The sequence below is a fragment of the Ailuropoda melanoleuca genome, chromosome 16 (assembly GCF_002007445.2).
Source record: "Ailuropoda melanoleuca isolate Jingjing chromosome 16, ASM200744v2, whole genome shotgun sequence".
NCBI classification, from domain to species: Eukaryota; Metazoa; Chordata; class Mammalia; order Carnivora; family Ursidae; genus Ailuropoda; species Ailuropoda melanoleuca.
The window spans coordinates 89810241-89824585 of NC_048233.1; the positions used below are offsets into that span (position 1 = coordinate 89810241).

Below are 14345 nucleotides of genomic sequence, written 5' to 3' on the forward strand. Positions count from 1 at the left end.
CCCCGCGCCCCGCGGAGGCCCCACGTCCCACGGAGGCCCCGCGCCCCGTGGCCGCCCTGCCCCGCTCCCCCCGCAGCTCCGTCACGCAGCACGTGGCATCACCTCTGCAGAAGACCGCATTCCCCTTCAGCTTCACCCAGCGCAGGAGCCTCGCCGCTCACTTCAAGGCCACAGGGCCCCAGCTCGCCACCCCGGCCCCAGACCCAGCCCAGTCCCCCAGTGGCTCCACACAGGTCTCAGCCCCCACAGCGGGGGTCACCCACGTCAGCCAGGTGCACATCCGGCTAGTGCCATCCCCACAGGCCAGGACCCCTGAGCCCCGGCAGACGGCCCCAGATGGGGGGTCTGGGGGGCAGGACAGAGACACAGCCCTGTGCCCTCCTGGGGCCCAGACCCTGGTCTCCGCAGCCCACATCCACCCGCTGCCCACTGAGGCCCAGGCTGCCAGTCCCTGGCCTGAGGTGCCCCCAGGCTCTGAGGTCTTGGTGCCCAGAGAGGCCCCCACCTCCTGCTCACCGGGACCCTCACCTCACGGGCCAGCCTCTGAGGGCCCTGAAGCGAAGCGCTTGGAGGCGCCCCCTGTGTCTGGCCCCGCCACGGAGGCTGAGCTGGTCTCCAGACCCCGTGGGGCCTCATCCCCTGGCCCACTGTCAGGCCCGCACCCATGCCCTGTCCCCAAAGTCGCGCCCAAGCCCCAGCTCAGCGGCTGGACGCGCCTGAAGAAGCAGCTGATGGAGGAGGCGGAAGTGTCCCCATTCCTGGAGCCAGAGCAGACCCCAGAGCGCGGGGTGCAGGAGGGGGCGGCCCCCACGGGCCCAGTGCCCCGACCCCCAGCCTCCCGGGTCTCCAGGTTGTGGGACGCGGTGCTGTATCACATGTCGGTGGCCAAGTCCCAGAGCGGCCCGGCCGGGCCCAGGGATGGGACTTGTACCCTGGCTGGCCTGGGTCGCCTGCCCTTCCTGTGCAGGCCGCGATTCAACGCCCGGAAGCTGCAGGAGGCGGCCACCCGGCCCCCGCCCACGGTCCACTCCGTCCTGGACCTGAACCCCAAGCCCAAGAACTTCAACCGGACGGCGGCCGGCTGGAGGCTCCAGTGAAGGCCCAGGTGGCACCAGGGCCCGGGACTGTAGTGTGGACGGAAGAGGGACAGGGGGTCCAGCTGGGAAGCCACGGCCGCTGAAGAGGACACCAGGGCTGGACGGATGCTGGGCGGCCAGGAGGGGGTAGTCGGGGGGCGGCAGCATGAAGGACTGTGATGGAGGTGGGGGCAGGAGGGGAAGGAGGCCAGATTCCAGAGGCGGGGTCTGCACTGGGGTAGAATGTGGGGGTGACGGGGTAAAGGCTTCCGTGAGAAGGAAGGCACACACCACAGCTATGAGAGGGGAAGATGAGCTGAACTCGCACAGCCAGCCCTCAGCTTGGGACCTGGGGCAAAGAGGTACAGGGGTGCACCCGGGGCTCCTGAGGGGCTGCAGGCAGGAAGGGGGGCCTCTGAGCATGACAGGAACTGTGAGGCTCGACAGGGTGGGGAGAATTCTGGGGCTGGGCTCTGCAATGCCCCTGCCCGCCGTGAAAGACTGGGGACAGATTGAGTTTGCTGTGAGAATGGGACTGCTCAGGGTGACTCGGCTGTCGGTCGGCACCAGCAGCTACATCAGTGGTTTGACTGACATTTCGGGGAGCTGGACCCCAGGTCCTGTCCCTTCTGTTGCCCACCTCAGAGTCCCTCACCTAGGGGGCAAAGCTTGAGAGGGCCTCGCAGCTAGGAGACAGGGGGAGGATCTTGCCGTCAGTCAGGACCCAGCTTCAGTGGCCAGGTGATGAGGATGTCCTCAGTCCTGGGGCAGGACAGCAGCCCAGGGGCAGGTGAGGCAGTGAAGGGGACCCCAGGCTGCATGCAGCTTTGGGGTCCCCAGTCTGCAGCCAGCTGGGGTCTGACTAGGGCAAGGGCCGGGGCTCTGAAGGGGTCAGCAGCAACAGGAGAGGGACATTGGGGCACCTGGGAGCAGGACGCAGGAGGGAAGAAGCAGCCAGTAGGCGGCCAGCTGGGTCACCCAGGGCGTAATGGGTGCTATAAATGGATCCTGGGACCCAGGCCACTAATAAAGTGTGTCGAACCACAGCAGCGGACCATGTTTCTTCACTGTGATGGGCAGGGAGGTGGAAACTGGAGTGGACCCCCACTGGGTGAGCAAGACCAAGACCCGGACCCGAGCTCCCAGGACTCCCTCCTGCCCACTTCCTCTGACGCGAGCCCTGCAGTAGTCAGAATGAGCTCACCCACCTCCCAGAGGGAGGTTGGAGCTGCCCTGTGGAGTAGAGCCGTATAAAGCTGAAGCCGGCCATGGGAAAGAAGCATTCGCATTCAGTGTAAGACACTGGTCGGGGGTGTCTGTAGCAGGGGAGACGGAGCCAAGCCTAGGTTCTGGCCAGCTCCAAGGCCGGGCATTCGGCCCCTGCAGGCCACCTGGCAGCTTGTTACAAGCAGGCCCTGTCCACGCCACCTCGTTCCCACCACACAACATCTCATGCTCTGGCCACTACCCTGGACTCACCAGGAAGGGCCGGCTAGGGTGCCTAGCTCTCATCCACGAGCACCTTCTCATACTTCCCGTGTCCGGTGGCCACAAACTTGTACCTCTTTCCAGATGGGGTACTCTGCTGGGGAAGGAGACCAAGAGCAAAGGTGAGAGCAGCAGAAGGGACATGATGCTGCCTCTGGGAAGACCTCCCAGATGCACTGAGGATGGCCCCTCCTTACTCTGGACCTGCCCGCCCCACATCAACCACATTTACACTGCACCTTAATTGTCGATGATGTCTTGGAGCCTCCTTTCTGCTCCCAGAGGCTTTTCTTGCTCATGTCTCCAGCTACAATATCCTGGAGCCAGAGGAAGGACATGTCACAGGTGTAGACGTTCGACTATGGGGGACTCGAAGTGCTGGTCCTCTCTCTCCTGCCTGGCCTTACCTGACTGGGGCCTAGGCCTGCCCACATGCCTCCTTATGTGAGAGCCCGGGGCAGAGGTAGGAAAGGGAAGGTGGCACCATCTACCTGCCCTAGGCCAACCAGTTGCCCTACATGACCTTCCACTCTGGGGGCCAGCCTGGTGAATGCCACCCCCCAAATGTCCCAGTGCTCCGTCTACCCACACTTCAGCCTGGATGATCTCATACTTGCCTTACCAAGGGAACCCCACCTCACCCCGGGATGAGTCCTACCTTGCAGGAGGGGCCCTTGGCAGTGGACTGAGCCTGCACCTCTCCTGTCTCCCACCGGCTCTTGGTGCTTGCCACGGCCATGCTGGGCAGCTCAATGGAGGGCTGGCGGACTAGCTTGGAGGTCCGGCCAGCAGTCTGCAAAGGAGAAAGAGCCCACTTTAGTGGACAGCCACATGGGACATGTCAGAGAGGCCAATGTGAGACCTTCCAACACACAGACGATTTCCTCTGTATCTTCTTATTTCCATAGGAGCACTTTCCCAGTGAAGGGCTAGAGCGGGGCACCCTGAAAAAAATGCATGTTCCTCTTTTTGGTGTACTTGTGAAACACCCTCTTAATCTGAAAACACAGGTGACACTGTGGGGTCAGAGACAGATATGGTGTTGTCATGCTGCTCATGGCACAGGGCTGGAAGAGCATGGGTTGAATGGGGGGATGTTGGTTGGAGAGAAAGGTCTTGGTAGGATGGAGGGGTGTTGGCTGCATGGAGGAATGTAGGTTGGAATAAGTGGTGGTTGGATGGAAGGGTGATTGTTGGATATGAGAATATAGGTTAGGGGCCCTGGGTGGCTCAGTCGGGAAAGTGTCTGCCTTCAGCTCAGGTCATGGTCTCAGGGTCCTGGGATTGAGTCCCACTTGGGCTCCCTACTCCGCAGGGAGTCTGTTTCTCCTTTCCCCCCGCCCTTCCCCCCACTCGTGTGCCCTCTCTCTCTCTCCCCCAAATAAATCAATAAAATCTTTTTTAAAAAAGAATATAGATTAAATGAGAGGATATTGGTTGAAGGGAGGGGTATTGGTTGGAGTGAAGGGCACTGGGAGGATAGAGATGTGTTGGCTGAATGGAGGGGTGTAGGTTTGAATGAGTGGTGGTTGGATAGAAGAGTGTTCTTTGTATGGAAGGACACTGCTGGATGGAAGAGCATTGGTTAAACAGAAGGGTGTTGGTTGGATGGAAAGGTATTGGTTGGATGAAGGGGTATTGATTGGATGGAGAGGTCTTGGTTAGATGGAGGGGTCTTGGTTGAATGAGGGGTATTGATTCGATGAAGGGGCATTGAATAGAATGAGGGGTCTTGGTTGGATGGACAGGTATTGGTTGGATGGAGGGGGTAGGTTGGATGAAGGGGTATTGATTAGATGGAGGGGTCTTGGTTGAATGAGGAGTATTGATTGGATGAAGAGGCATTAATCAGATGGAGGGGTCTTGGTTGGATGGAGGGGTCTTGGCTGGATGGAAGGGTCTTGGTTGGATGGAGGGGTCTTGGCTGGATGGAAGGGTCTTGGTTGGATGGAGGGGTCTCGGTTGGTTGGAGAGGACTTGGTTGGATGGAGAGGTCTTGGTTGGATGGAGGAGTATTGGTTGAATGGACAGGTCTTGGCTGGATGAAGGGGTATTGATTGGATGGAGTGGTCTTGGTTAGATGGAGGGGTCTTGGTTGAATGAGGGGTATTGATTGGATGACGAGGCATTGAATAGAATGAGGGGTCTTGGTTGGATGGAGAGGTCTTGTCTGGATGGACAATGGATACATGAATGTAAGAGGGACCCAGCAGAAGGGGAGAGGCCTCAGCATACCTCAATGGCCTGGGTGTACTGCTCCAACCGCTCATCAATCTTGGAGATGGGCAGGGCTGGCTGGGACTTCTTCACACTGTTACTGGAAGATAAAAGAAGGGTCATGCCCCATGCTCCCTCACTTGCTTGTACACCCCACCCCAAGCCCCTACCTGAGCTCCCTGAGGCCCCTGAATCTCTTGCCCCTAGACCCCTAACTTCAACCCTCTCTTGGGGAACCCTGAGTCCTAGTCTGTAAAACAGCAGGCACACCTCTTCTTGATGGAGCGGTTCAGAGACTCGGTTCTGTCGATGAGCTGCAGAGAGCAAGAAGAGATGTGAGCCTTCAGCCAGAGCCCACGCCCCCCCATTGCCCCAGTGGCTCCCATCCACCAATCCAGCCTTCCACTGATCTGTTTCTCAGGGTTGGGCTGAGTGCTGGGCTTGGGGGAATAGCAGAGAAAGAGCAGGATGTGCTCCCTATTCCTGGAGGTGACATGTGGCTGCCTCTCTGGGGCTGTCATTTGGTCGTGATTCTGGGAAAGAGGAAAAGGCAGCAGGCTCTGGGGCTTGACCTACTTTGGTGCTGGGGCTCAGGGGAGGCGAGCCTGGTTCAGTGGTGCCTTCCAAGACCAGGGGGCTGGGTGTCCTGGGCTGCTCGCGTTTCCGGTGCTAGAAACAGAACATCTGAGGTTACATGCTGAGCACCCCCTTTGCACCCCTCCTGCCCCATCCAGGACTTGTTGGAGCAAACATTTTCCCCTCCCTGGGCCTGAGGCCTTTTCCAGCCCCGACATGCTCTGTTCTCAAATTCTCTGCAGTTCTCACTTGATCCCAGGGTCAGCAAGCCCCTCCACCCTCTGAGAATGCGGGTGTTAGAGACTGGGGGTGGGGGCGGGTCCCTCTTTAGGCCAGCCAAGCAAGGCTCGCAGAAATGCAGTCAGCAGACACCGGCCCAGCCCAGGGGTTGGAGTGCGTCCACCCCAGGGGGGCCAACACCACCTGCTCAGCGGCCTCCCCGGCTTCTGTGGGTCCCAGGCTGCCCCGGATGGTCCCCTCTGGGCTCTTGGGCTCTGTCTCCTCTGTCCCAGGCCCTCCCTGGGGCTCTGAGCTGGGGCTCAGATGCAGCGCCTCCAGGCAGACTCCGGCTGGGCTCTGCTCATCACCATCCCGGTTCCCACGGGCGTGCTGGTGGGGCCTGGGGAGGAAGAGGAAGGCAATCCCATAGAAGGCTGTTCACTTTCTTGCCTCAAGTCCCTTCCTGTGTCCAAACCTCCGTTTCTCCATCTGAAAGATGGGGACAGTCAGGCCAGTTGAGTGCCAAGGAATCTTGAGACCCCAGCCTCATTGGGGAAATGGGTCCTCAGAGCCAGCCCTCCATCCCTCGGGCCCTGTGCTGAGCAGTGCCCACACCCCAGCTCTGCTGTGCAGGATCCTTTCTTGACTGGGGGCCACCCACACTCTGAGGCTAGACCCAGTCTCCAGGGTCTCTGGACAAGCCCCAGCACAGGTCGTGCTTGTCCGTGTCCACCTTGCTGGCTTCGGCCCCCACTTGCTCCTGCCCTGCTCTGGGAGGGAGGCAAGCAGCCTAAGAAGGAAGAGCTTTGCATAGGAGTGGGCAGGGTCTGTGAGTGGTTTGGGGACTGGTCAGCTGGAGGACAAGGCAAGGGCAGAGGTCACAGCGAGCATCGTGCCCCTGAAAAGAGGGGCTGCCTGCTGGCAGCCAGAGAGGTTCTGCGTATGAGCAGGACTGAACCTGGGTAAGATGGGAAACTCTCGAATTTTCCATGATTTCATGCCCCTTGGTGTTGATGCCAGCCAAGACCCAGACCCAGCGCCCAAGGTGGGTCAGTCCCAGTCAGCGGCAGGCACACAGAGGGCCCATTCAGCTGCGGCGGGTACGGGGACTAGGCAGGTGTGGGGCGGGGAGGAGGCCTGCTTGAGAGCAGGAGGGTTCCACTGAAGAGCCAAAGTGCCCCCTGCTGTCGGAACAGCTGTGGCCTGTGGCCGGCTGGAGAGAGGAGGGAGCCAGCAGGGCGAAGCCACCCGCCACCAGTGTGCGGGCCATCCTTGCTGACCCCAGACCCATTTTAGAAATGCAGAATGTGCACTGACTCCCAAAGGCGGGTGGGGGAAACAGGCCCAGAGGGGGCACTGGTGGTCAGGGGCCCGGCCAGCATCAGGGCCCCGGCGAGGCAGCTGGCTCCTGGGGTGTGAGAGGTGCTTGTAGGGTGGAGAAAGGGTGGTGGGACATTGGGGTGTCTTAGCTAGAGCTCGAGGCTCCTGAGGGGTCTCGAAGGGCTGGGAGGTAGCCCAGAGTGGGGAGAGACATGAGTCTGGTGACACTCAGGTAATGGGGGGACCCTGGCCCCCAAGCCTGAAGTTCCTGACCAGAGCTTGGACCCCGTCCACAGTCAGGGGCCTTGAGCATGCCTGCAGGGTGTGGGGAGCACTCAGATCCCTGAATTGGGATGGGAGTGAGGCTCCGGGAGCAGCCCCCCATCCCATCCCTGGGCCCCAGGGGCGCTTCGGCCCCCACCCCCGCCTGCCCCTTTCAGACCAGCAAACACGTCTGCACATCTGGAAAGCTTGTCCCTCCAGGCCGGCTCACAGGCCCGCACATCTGGAAATACCTGCTCCCCTCCGTGGGAATGGAGATCAGCCAGCCCCGAGGGAGGAAGGGGCGGGCGGGCGGCAGGGGCGCAGAGCCTCCATTACGTAAGTGGGCTGCAGATGTGTGCTGATGTGGCAACACCCCAGCCCAGGCCGCAGCTGGTCTGGACGGGGCCCAGGGGCCCTGGGGAGCCCAGGAATGAGATTTCCTCCCCAGCCCTCCCCACAGCCCCTCGGCCCGCCGCCCCGCCGTCTAGCTCTCTTCCTCCCTTCCCCCTGCTCCCAGCTCCAGGGCATTTTGAGGGGCTGGTGGCCGGTTCTCGGGCACAGGTTGGGGGCTTGGAGAGAACCCCGCCTGGCGGCCCCACCTCCAGACATCGACCCCCACTTGCCTGTCCTCCTCCTGCTGCCCCTCCGAACTCTCGCCCCCTGGGGGCTCCCCGCAGCTGGAGGTCTCCCCGGCCCCCCAGTGCTGTCGCCGCTGCTCTGGCTTCTGGGACCAGTCGCTGAAACCCTCATCCTCGTCCAGTTCAGGAGCCTCTGAGGGCTTCAAGCTGAGGCTGAAAGAGCGCACAGGGTGCTCAGGGCTGGGCCAAGCCACGAGGGGCCATACACACACCACCCACACCTCCTCCCGTTCTCAGACCCTGGGCTCCAGCGGTGGGAGACCCTGTCTGCCAGAAGCAGCACCCCATGGCTGGGCTGAGTCTCCCCATTGTCAGAGAGTTGCTGTGAGCAGGACTGTGTCTTGCCCATAGTCTGGAGCTGCCGGAGGCCAAGGTTGTGTCTTACCCTGTTAAGCCAGGGTCCCCCAAGAACAGGGCTCTATCTCCCTCATGAGTCTAAGGTTCCCAAAAAGCTGGGCTGTACCTCCCGCATCAGTCTAGGGTCCCCTGAGAGCTGGGCTGTGCCTCTCCCATTGTCCAGAGCTCCCCAGAATCTGGGCTATGCCTCTACCATCAGTCTAGGGTAACTTTAGAGCTGGGCTATGCTTCCTCCATCTTTTCAGGGCTCCCCAAGAGCTGGGTTGTTCTCCCCCATCAGTCTAGGGTCTCTTGAGAGCTGGGCTGTGCCTCCCCCATTGTCCCCCAGAATCTGGGCTGTGCTTCCACCATTAGTCTAGGGTCCCTTCAGAGCTGGGCTGTGCTTCCTCCATCAGTCTAGGTTTCCCTGAGGGCTGGGCTATGCCTCCCCCATCAGTTCAGGGCTCCCCAAGAGCTAGGTTGTTCTCCCCCATCCGTCTAGGGCCTTCTGAGGACTGGGCTATGCCTTGCCCATCAATCTAGGGCCTCTCAAGAGCTGGGCTATGCCTCTCCCATCAGTCTAGTGTTCCCTAAGAGCTGGGCTATGCCTCCCTCATCAGTCTAGGGTTCCCTGAGAGCTGGGCTATGCTTCCTCCATCAGTTCAGGGCTCCTTAAGAACTGGGCTGTCCTCCCCCATCAGTCTAGGGCCTTCTGAGAACTGGGATATCCTTCCCCCTTCAGTCTAGGGTCTCTTGAGAGCTGGGCTGTGCCTCCCTCATCAGTCTAGGGTCCCCTAAGAGCTGGGTTATGTTTCTCCCATAGTCTAGGGCCTCTCGAGAGCCGAGTTATGCCTTCCCACCCAGTCTAGGACTCCTAAGAGCTGAGCTCTGCCTCCCCCATCAGTCTAGGATCCCTCAAGAGCTGGGTTGTGCCTCCCCCATCAGTCTAGGGTCCCTTGAGAGTTGGGCCATCCTCCCCCATCAGTCTAGGGCCTTCTGAGAACTGGGTTATTCCTCCCCCATCAGTCTAGGGACCCCTGAGAGTTGGGCTATCCTCCCCCATCAGTCTAGGGCTTTCTGAGAACTGGGCTATGCCTCCCCCATCACTCTAGTATCTCTTGAGAGCTTGGCTGTGCCTCCCCATCAGTCTAGGATCCCCCAAGAGCTGGGTTATGCCTCCTCCATCAGTCTAGGGTCTCTTGAGAGCTGGGCTGTGCTTCCCCCATCAACCTAGGGTCCCCCAAGAATTGGGTTATGCCTCTCCCAACAGTCTAGGGTCCCTTGAGAGTTGGGCCATCCTTCCCCATCAGTCTAGAACCTTCTGAAAACTGGGTTATGCCTCCCTCATCAGTCTAGAGTCCCCTGAGAGTTGAGCTATCCTCCCCCATCAGTCTAGGGCCTTCTGAGAACTGGGTTATGTCTCCCCCATCAGTCTAGGGTCCGCTGAGAGCTGGGCTATGCCTCCCCCATCAGTCTAGTATCTCTTGAGTACTGGGTTATGCCTCCCCCATCAGTCTAGGGTCTCTTGAGAGCTGGGCTGTGCTTCCCCCATCAATCTAGGGTGTCTTGAGAGCTGGGCTGTGCCTCCCCCATCAGTCTAGGATCCCCCAAGGGCTGGGTTATGCCTCCCCCATCAGTCTAGGGTCTTCTGAGAGCTGGGCTGTACTCCCCCCTCAGTCTAGGGTCTCTGAGAGCAGGGCTGTACTCCCCCCTCAGTCTAGGGTCTCTGATTGCTGGGCTGTGCCTCCTCTGTCACCCTGGGGTCCCCGTGTGTGGAGTTGTGTCCCCCTGTGCCCCCTTGGCTGAGCCCCCAGGACTCTGGTGACGCATTCCTTCCCCTGGAAGCCCCTGCACCCTGTTCCCGCATGGCAGGGCTGGGATCTGGCGCTGGTGGGCTTCCCCTCTGCCCCCAGCCCCTGCCACCTAGACTGAGGACCCAGCCTGAGGGGCCATGACCGCTGCGGCACCCCACCCCGCCCAGAGCTGCTGACTCGGAGAAAATGGAACAAAACAGCGGCGGGAGGAAGGGGGGCATTATTGTAAAAACAGCCCAGCCCGGCCGTGGAGGCCTCCTGGGCCCAGGGAGGAAACGAGCCGGCCTGCGGCCCGCCAAGTTGGACGTGGCCTCCATGAGTCACCGGCAGCGGGGAGCTTGGGCGGGGGGCTCCGGGGCCAGGGCCACGCAGCTGGGGTCAGTGTCGGTCCAAGCAGGGGCCAGGAGCGCGCAGGGCGGCCAGAGCCTGAGTCAGTGCTCTGGGAGGCTGGCTGGGAGGGGTGGCCGCACATGAGTCCATCTGGCCGGCCAGCAGGCTCTGTTGGGGCCGGGGGCTTGGGGACCCTCACCCTGAGAACTCTCCCCACTCCCCCTGCTCCTGGGCTGAGCTCCTCCGTGGTCTCACCGGCTCTGGGACCCCTAGCCCAGGGCCCCACCCCCAGCACCCCCCTCTGCCCAGGGGTGCGGGGCCGGGCAAGCTGGTGGGGGCAGGGGCAGCTTACAGGGTCTCCCGCTCAGGCAGCTCGGGGCACTGGCCGCCGCTGTCCTCGTCCTGGTCCCGCAGCTGCCGGTCCCTCTCCCGGCGGCGCCGCTCCCGGGCGGCCTCCTCCTCATCTTCCACGCTCCACTGAGTGGTGAGCCTGGGGGACACCGAGAGACAGTCACACCACAGCCCGCGCCCTGCCAATCTGGTCCGAACGGGCCTCCTGTCCAGGCCTCAGTTTCCTCGTCTATAGAGCAGAGGTCGTGTGAGCCGGTCACGAGCGACCCCAGTACGAAGACCCTGTGTCCCCTCCACCAGCCAGGCCCCCTTGGCCTAATCAGAGCTGGGCCGGGGAAGCCGCAGTGGGCACGTGCAGAGGCTGCTGGAGGACACCCTACCTGAAGCGGGAGGCTCAGCCTCAGCCCATTGGGCACTGCCAGGCCGGGCTGGGGTCTGGCCAGTGCAGAGCTGCCCAGGCAGCCACCTCCCCAGCCGACGCCCCCCAGCTGGACTGCTCCCTCCTGCGCCCCAAGGGCCTGGCATGTTGGAAGAAGGTGGCCCCCGAAGAGGGCCCAAGGCCCACAGAAGAGGCTGTGTCCAGCCTGAGCCTGACCTCTCTCTGGGCTGTGTCACAGAGGAGGAAACTGAGGCCCACTGCAGAGCCAGCCTCGGAGAGCTTCCTCCCTCCGTGCATGCTGACCCCGCTGCTTCTTGGGGTCCCTCACTTGGGGCCACACAAGCTGGGCCTGGGACCAGGGGTCCACAGCCTGGTTCCCCTGGCCCCGGCCCAGCAGGTCTCAGATTATTGGTGTCTGGGGGGCACTCCAGGCCTTGGCCACTGACACGGCCCTGCCTCCCCCAGCTCCTCTGGACCCCGGGAGGGGAGTCGTGGTCTCTGCTTCTGCAGGGGTCTCACCTCCCCAAGCCAGGGTCTCAGTCCCTTCCTGCCGGTGTCCGCTGCCTGACCCCACAGCCCGCTCCTTCTGGGCCTCCAACCCTTGGCCAGGATGGCCGGCTCCATGGTCTCGGCAGCCCTGCCAGCCATGATCTAATCTCTCCTCAGTCCTCCCGGAGCCTCCCAGACAAAAGCCAGGCCTGTCCGCAGCCCCCGCTCTGGGCCCGCTCCCCCCACTGTGGCCCCCTGGGACCCAAGCCGTGCTCAGACCTCAGCACCCCGAGTCGTCCGCCCTCACTCCTCAGCAGTGCTTTGGCTCCCACCGCCACGGCCCCAGGGAGCCCTTCCTGCCCCACACCCAGCTCCCAGCCTGCTCCAGGAGCTCGGCTCGGAAGCTACAGGGCCCTGTTTTCTGGGGAGGTCGAGCCTAGGGTGCTCTCGGGCTGTTGGGGACCTGGGGTCTGGGGTCCTTCCCCTGCCATTCACACCTGCAGGCCCTCCTAATGGAGGGTGGGAGCAAGTGGATGCAGTGGGAGCTTGATGCTGGGTCCCTGGCTGTGGGGTAGAATGTGGGCCCAGCAGCCCTCTTGTGGGGCAGCCCCTGGGGGCACCCCAGGAGGGATTCCTGGCCATTTCTGATGGGACGGGCCATCTGGTTCCCTTGCTCCCACGTCCAAGCCGCACAGGCCTGCGGGCATGTTTGCGTGGGGTGCTGGCCGTGTTTCGGCTCGTGCGTGGTGCACGGGTGTGAGTGTGCGTGCCCAGGTGGGGCGTGGGTGGCCCGGGAGGTGTGCTTGCATCCGAGGCCGGAGCCGAGCCTCAGGTACCCTCAGGCCTGCTCTCAGGAGCCCCCATGGGGGCCTCTCTCCCCCGAGGCTGCTGCTTCTGCTGCCCACACCCTTCCACCCAGGTCGGAGCGCCGAGCCCACAGTGTGTCTGCCGGGGTCGGCCATATGGAGACAGGTCCAGGACACGAGAGCCCTGCGTGGGCCACACTCGGCAGAGCCCCACACAGGGACACATAGTGCGTGGCCAGGCCCCCCTCGCACACACACACTTCCTCCATGGGCTCTGCACCCACACGCCTTCCCGGCACGCGTGGTCCCAAACGCCGCCCAGCACACGTGCGCACACACGGGTGTCCACACAGACTCAGAGGTGGGAACGAGGTGAGGCACGAAATGGCAGGTCCAGTCCCCCCACCCCGGAACCCTAGTTCCTGACGTCCTTGCCATCACCCTGACAACGGCCCAGGAGGGCGACTGAGGCATGGTTTCTGAAAGTAGCATCCCCAAGGAACCAGCCCCTCCGAGGGTCACCCTTCGTGACCCGCCATCTGCATATGGCCCCCTGACCCCCACGGGCAGGAGAGTGCGGTGGGGACAGAGGAGGGGTGTGGGGCAGGGGTCTCCTGCTGTCGCCCCAAAGCCCCATGCTGGGAGACCCAGAGGCCTAAGGACAAGGAGCCCTCCCCACTCGCCTTCCCCCTCCCGCCAGCCCCAGGGTGTGAGTAATGCAGCCCTCCCGGCCCCTCCCGTGACCTCACCCCTCACTGTTCCACAGCTGGGCTGCGTTCTGGGAACTGAGAGGGGGTGGCTCTCCTGGGGTGGGGTGGGGGCCTCTGGCCTGGGAAAGGCGCCCCCCTTCCCCGGCCAGCAGCCCAGACCCCTTGGCAAGCTCTGCGGAGCTGTCAGGGTCCCGGCGATGGCCACCCCCTCCCCGCCGCGTGGCCCCCGGCTGGGCCGCGTGCAGCTGTGAGGGATTTGGTGTTCCTTAGCAAACGCGATTAGCTGTTTCCTGTGTCTGCTCCGCCTCTGTGCGCGGCCAAGGCCTCAGCCCCAGGGGCTGCCGCGCGGGCCTCCGCACCCCCGGCACCGGGAGCTGCCACGGGCCTCGCTCCTCCCAGGTGCACAGAGCCCAGGGGCCCCAGGCAGGCTCACAGCTCCCCGTTCCGGGTGGGGGTCCCCAAGTCGGGGTGCTGACCCTGCTGGCCATGTCCACTGCCTACCAGCGCCCCCTTCTGCGGCCCCCCTGGTCCCCCCGTCAGGGTCTGAGGATAGAGGACAGGCTCCTGAGCCATCCTGGCCGCTCCATCTGTCCCCTCTCCGCCCCTCCCCCGCCTGCGTGTGTTTTGTCCCAGCTTGACTCTGCCCCCTGCAGGCGGCTTGTGGGACACCCCACCTGTCTCTGGTCCCCAAAGGCCGGCTCAGAGTCATGGGGAGAACTTGGGGGCTGGGCTTGGGTGCTGGGCTTGGGGGCAGGGGCCAAAAGGGAGCACGGCCAGGCAGGGCCAGACCGGCGGTAGGAGAATTCTTCCTTTAGGCTTGCAGGGGACCCTCTTGGCTACAGGGGTCCCAGACACAGCTGGTGGGAGCTGCCCGAGAGGCTTGGGGAGTGGATCTGGCCACCCCGCCGGGAGCAGGGAGCACAGGTCTCCCTGCAAACCACCAAGGTCTCTGTCCCCTCCATGCCCTGCCTCCCCAGGGTTCCCAACACTGTTCACTGGGGTGGACACTTGCAGAGCGACTGGTCCCTCAAGTGACCATAGAGTCCATGAGTGAAGGGACAGAGTGGCGGAGAACGAGCCCACGGAGAGGCCTTCTTAGCGTTGGCTTCTGGGGGTCCCCAACTACCAGAGAGCAGGCCCACAAGGGCAGAGGTCAGTGGCCCTCTCGGGGAGTTCAGGGGAGGGCAACGGCACCTGGGCAGCTCGGGGGTGGGGGTGCCCCTTCCTGCTTAGGCCAGGCAGGGTCCTACCCCACGCCATGTGGGGAGGGGTCTGCTGGTGTGGCACAGCCAGAGTGCTGGCTGTCACTCCTCCTGGCAGAGAGGCGGGGGG

The 14345-nt window shown here is 62.8% G+C and overlaps 1 protein-coding gene across 6 annotated transcripts in view; it reads right to left on the reverse strand.

The window, feature by feature from the left end:
- LSP1 (lymphocyte specific protein 1) overlaps window positions 1–14345 on the reverse strand; it is a 36846-nt gene that overhangs the window by 2305 nt on the left and 20196 nt on the right. For 2 of the 6 annotated variants that reach the window (XM_034646382.1, XM_034646384.1), the window contains exons 2-10: window positions 10631–10768; window positions 7784–7951; window positions 5781–5976; window positions 5358–5450; window positions 5052–5095; window positions 4800–4881; window positions 3223–3378; window positions 2804–2881; window positions 2556–2661 (exon numbers count right to left, since the gene is read on the reverse strand). In XM_034646382.1, the coding sequence (XP_034502273.1) occupies window positions 2578–2661; window positions 2804–2881; window positions 3223–3378; window positions 4800–4881; window positions 5052–5095; window positions 5358–5450; window positions 5781–5976; window positions 7784–7951; window positions 10631–10768 (1039 nt within the window). In that variant the 3' untranslated portion in view covers window positions 2556–2577. The remainder of the gene's footprint in view (window positions 1–2555; window positions 2662–2803; window positions 2882–3222; window positions 3379–4799; window positions 4882–5051; window positions 5096–5357; window positions 5451–5780; window positions 5977–7783; window positions 7952–10630; window positions 10769–14345) is intronic. The other 4 variants (XM_034646383.1, XM_034646386.1, XM_034646385.1 and 1 more) reach the window with 4 other exon arrangements.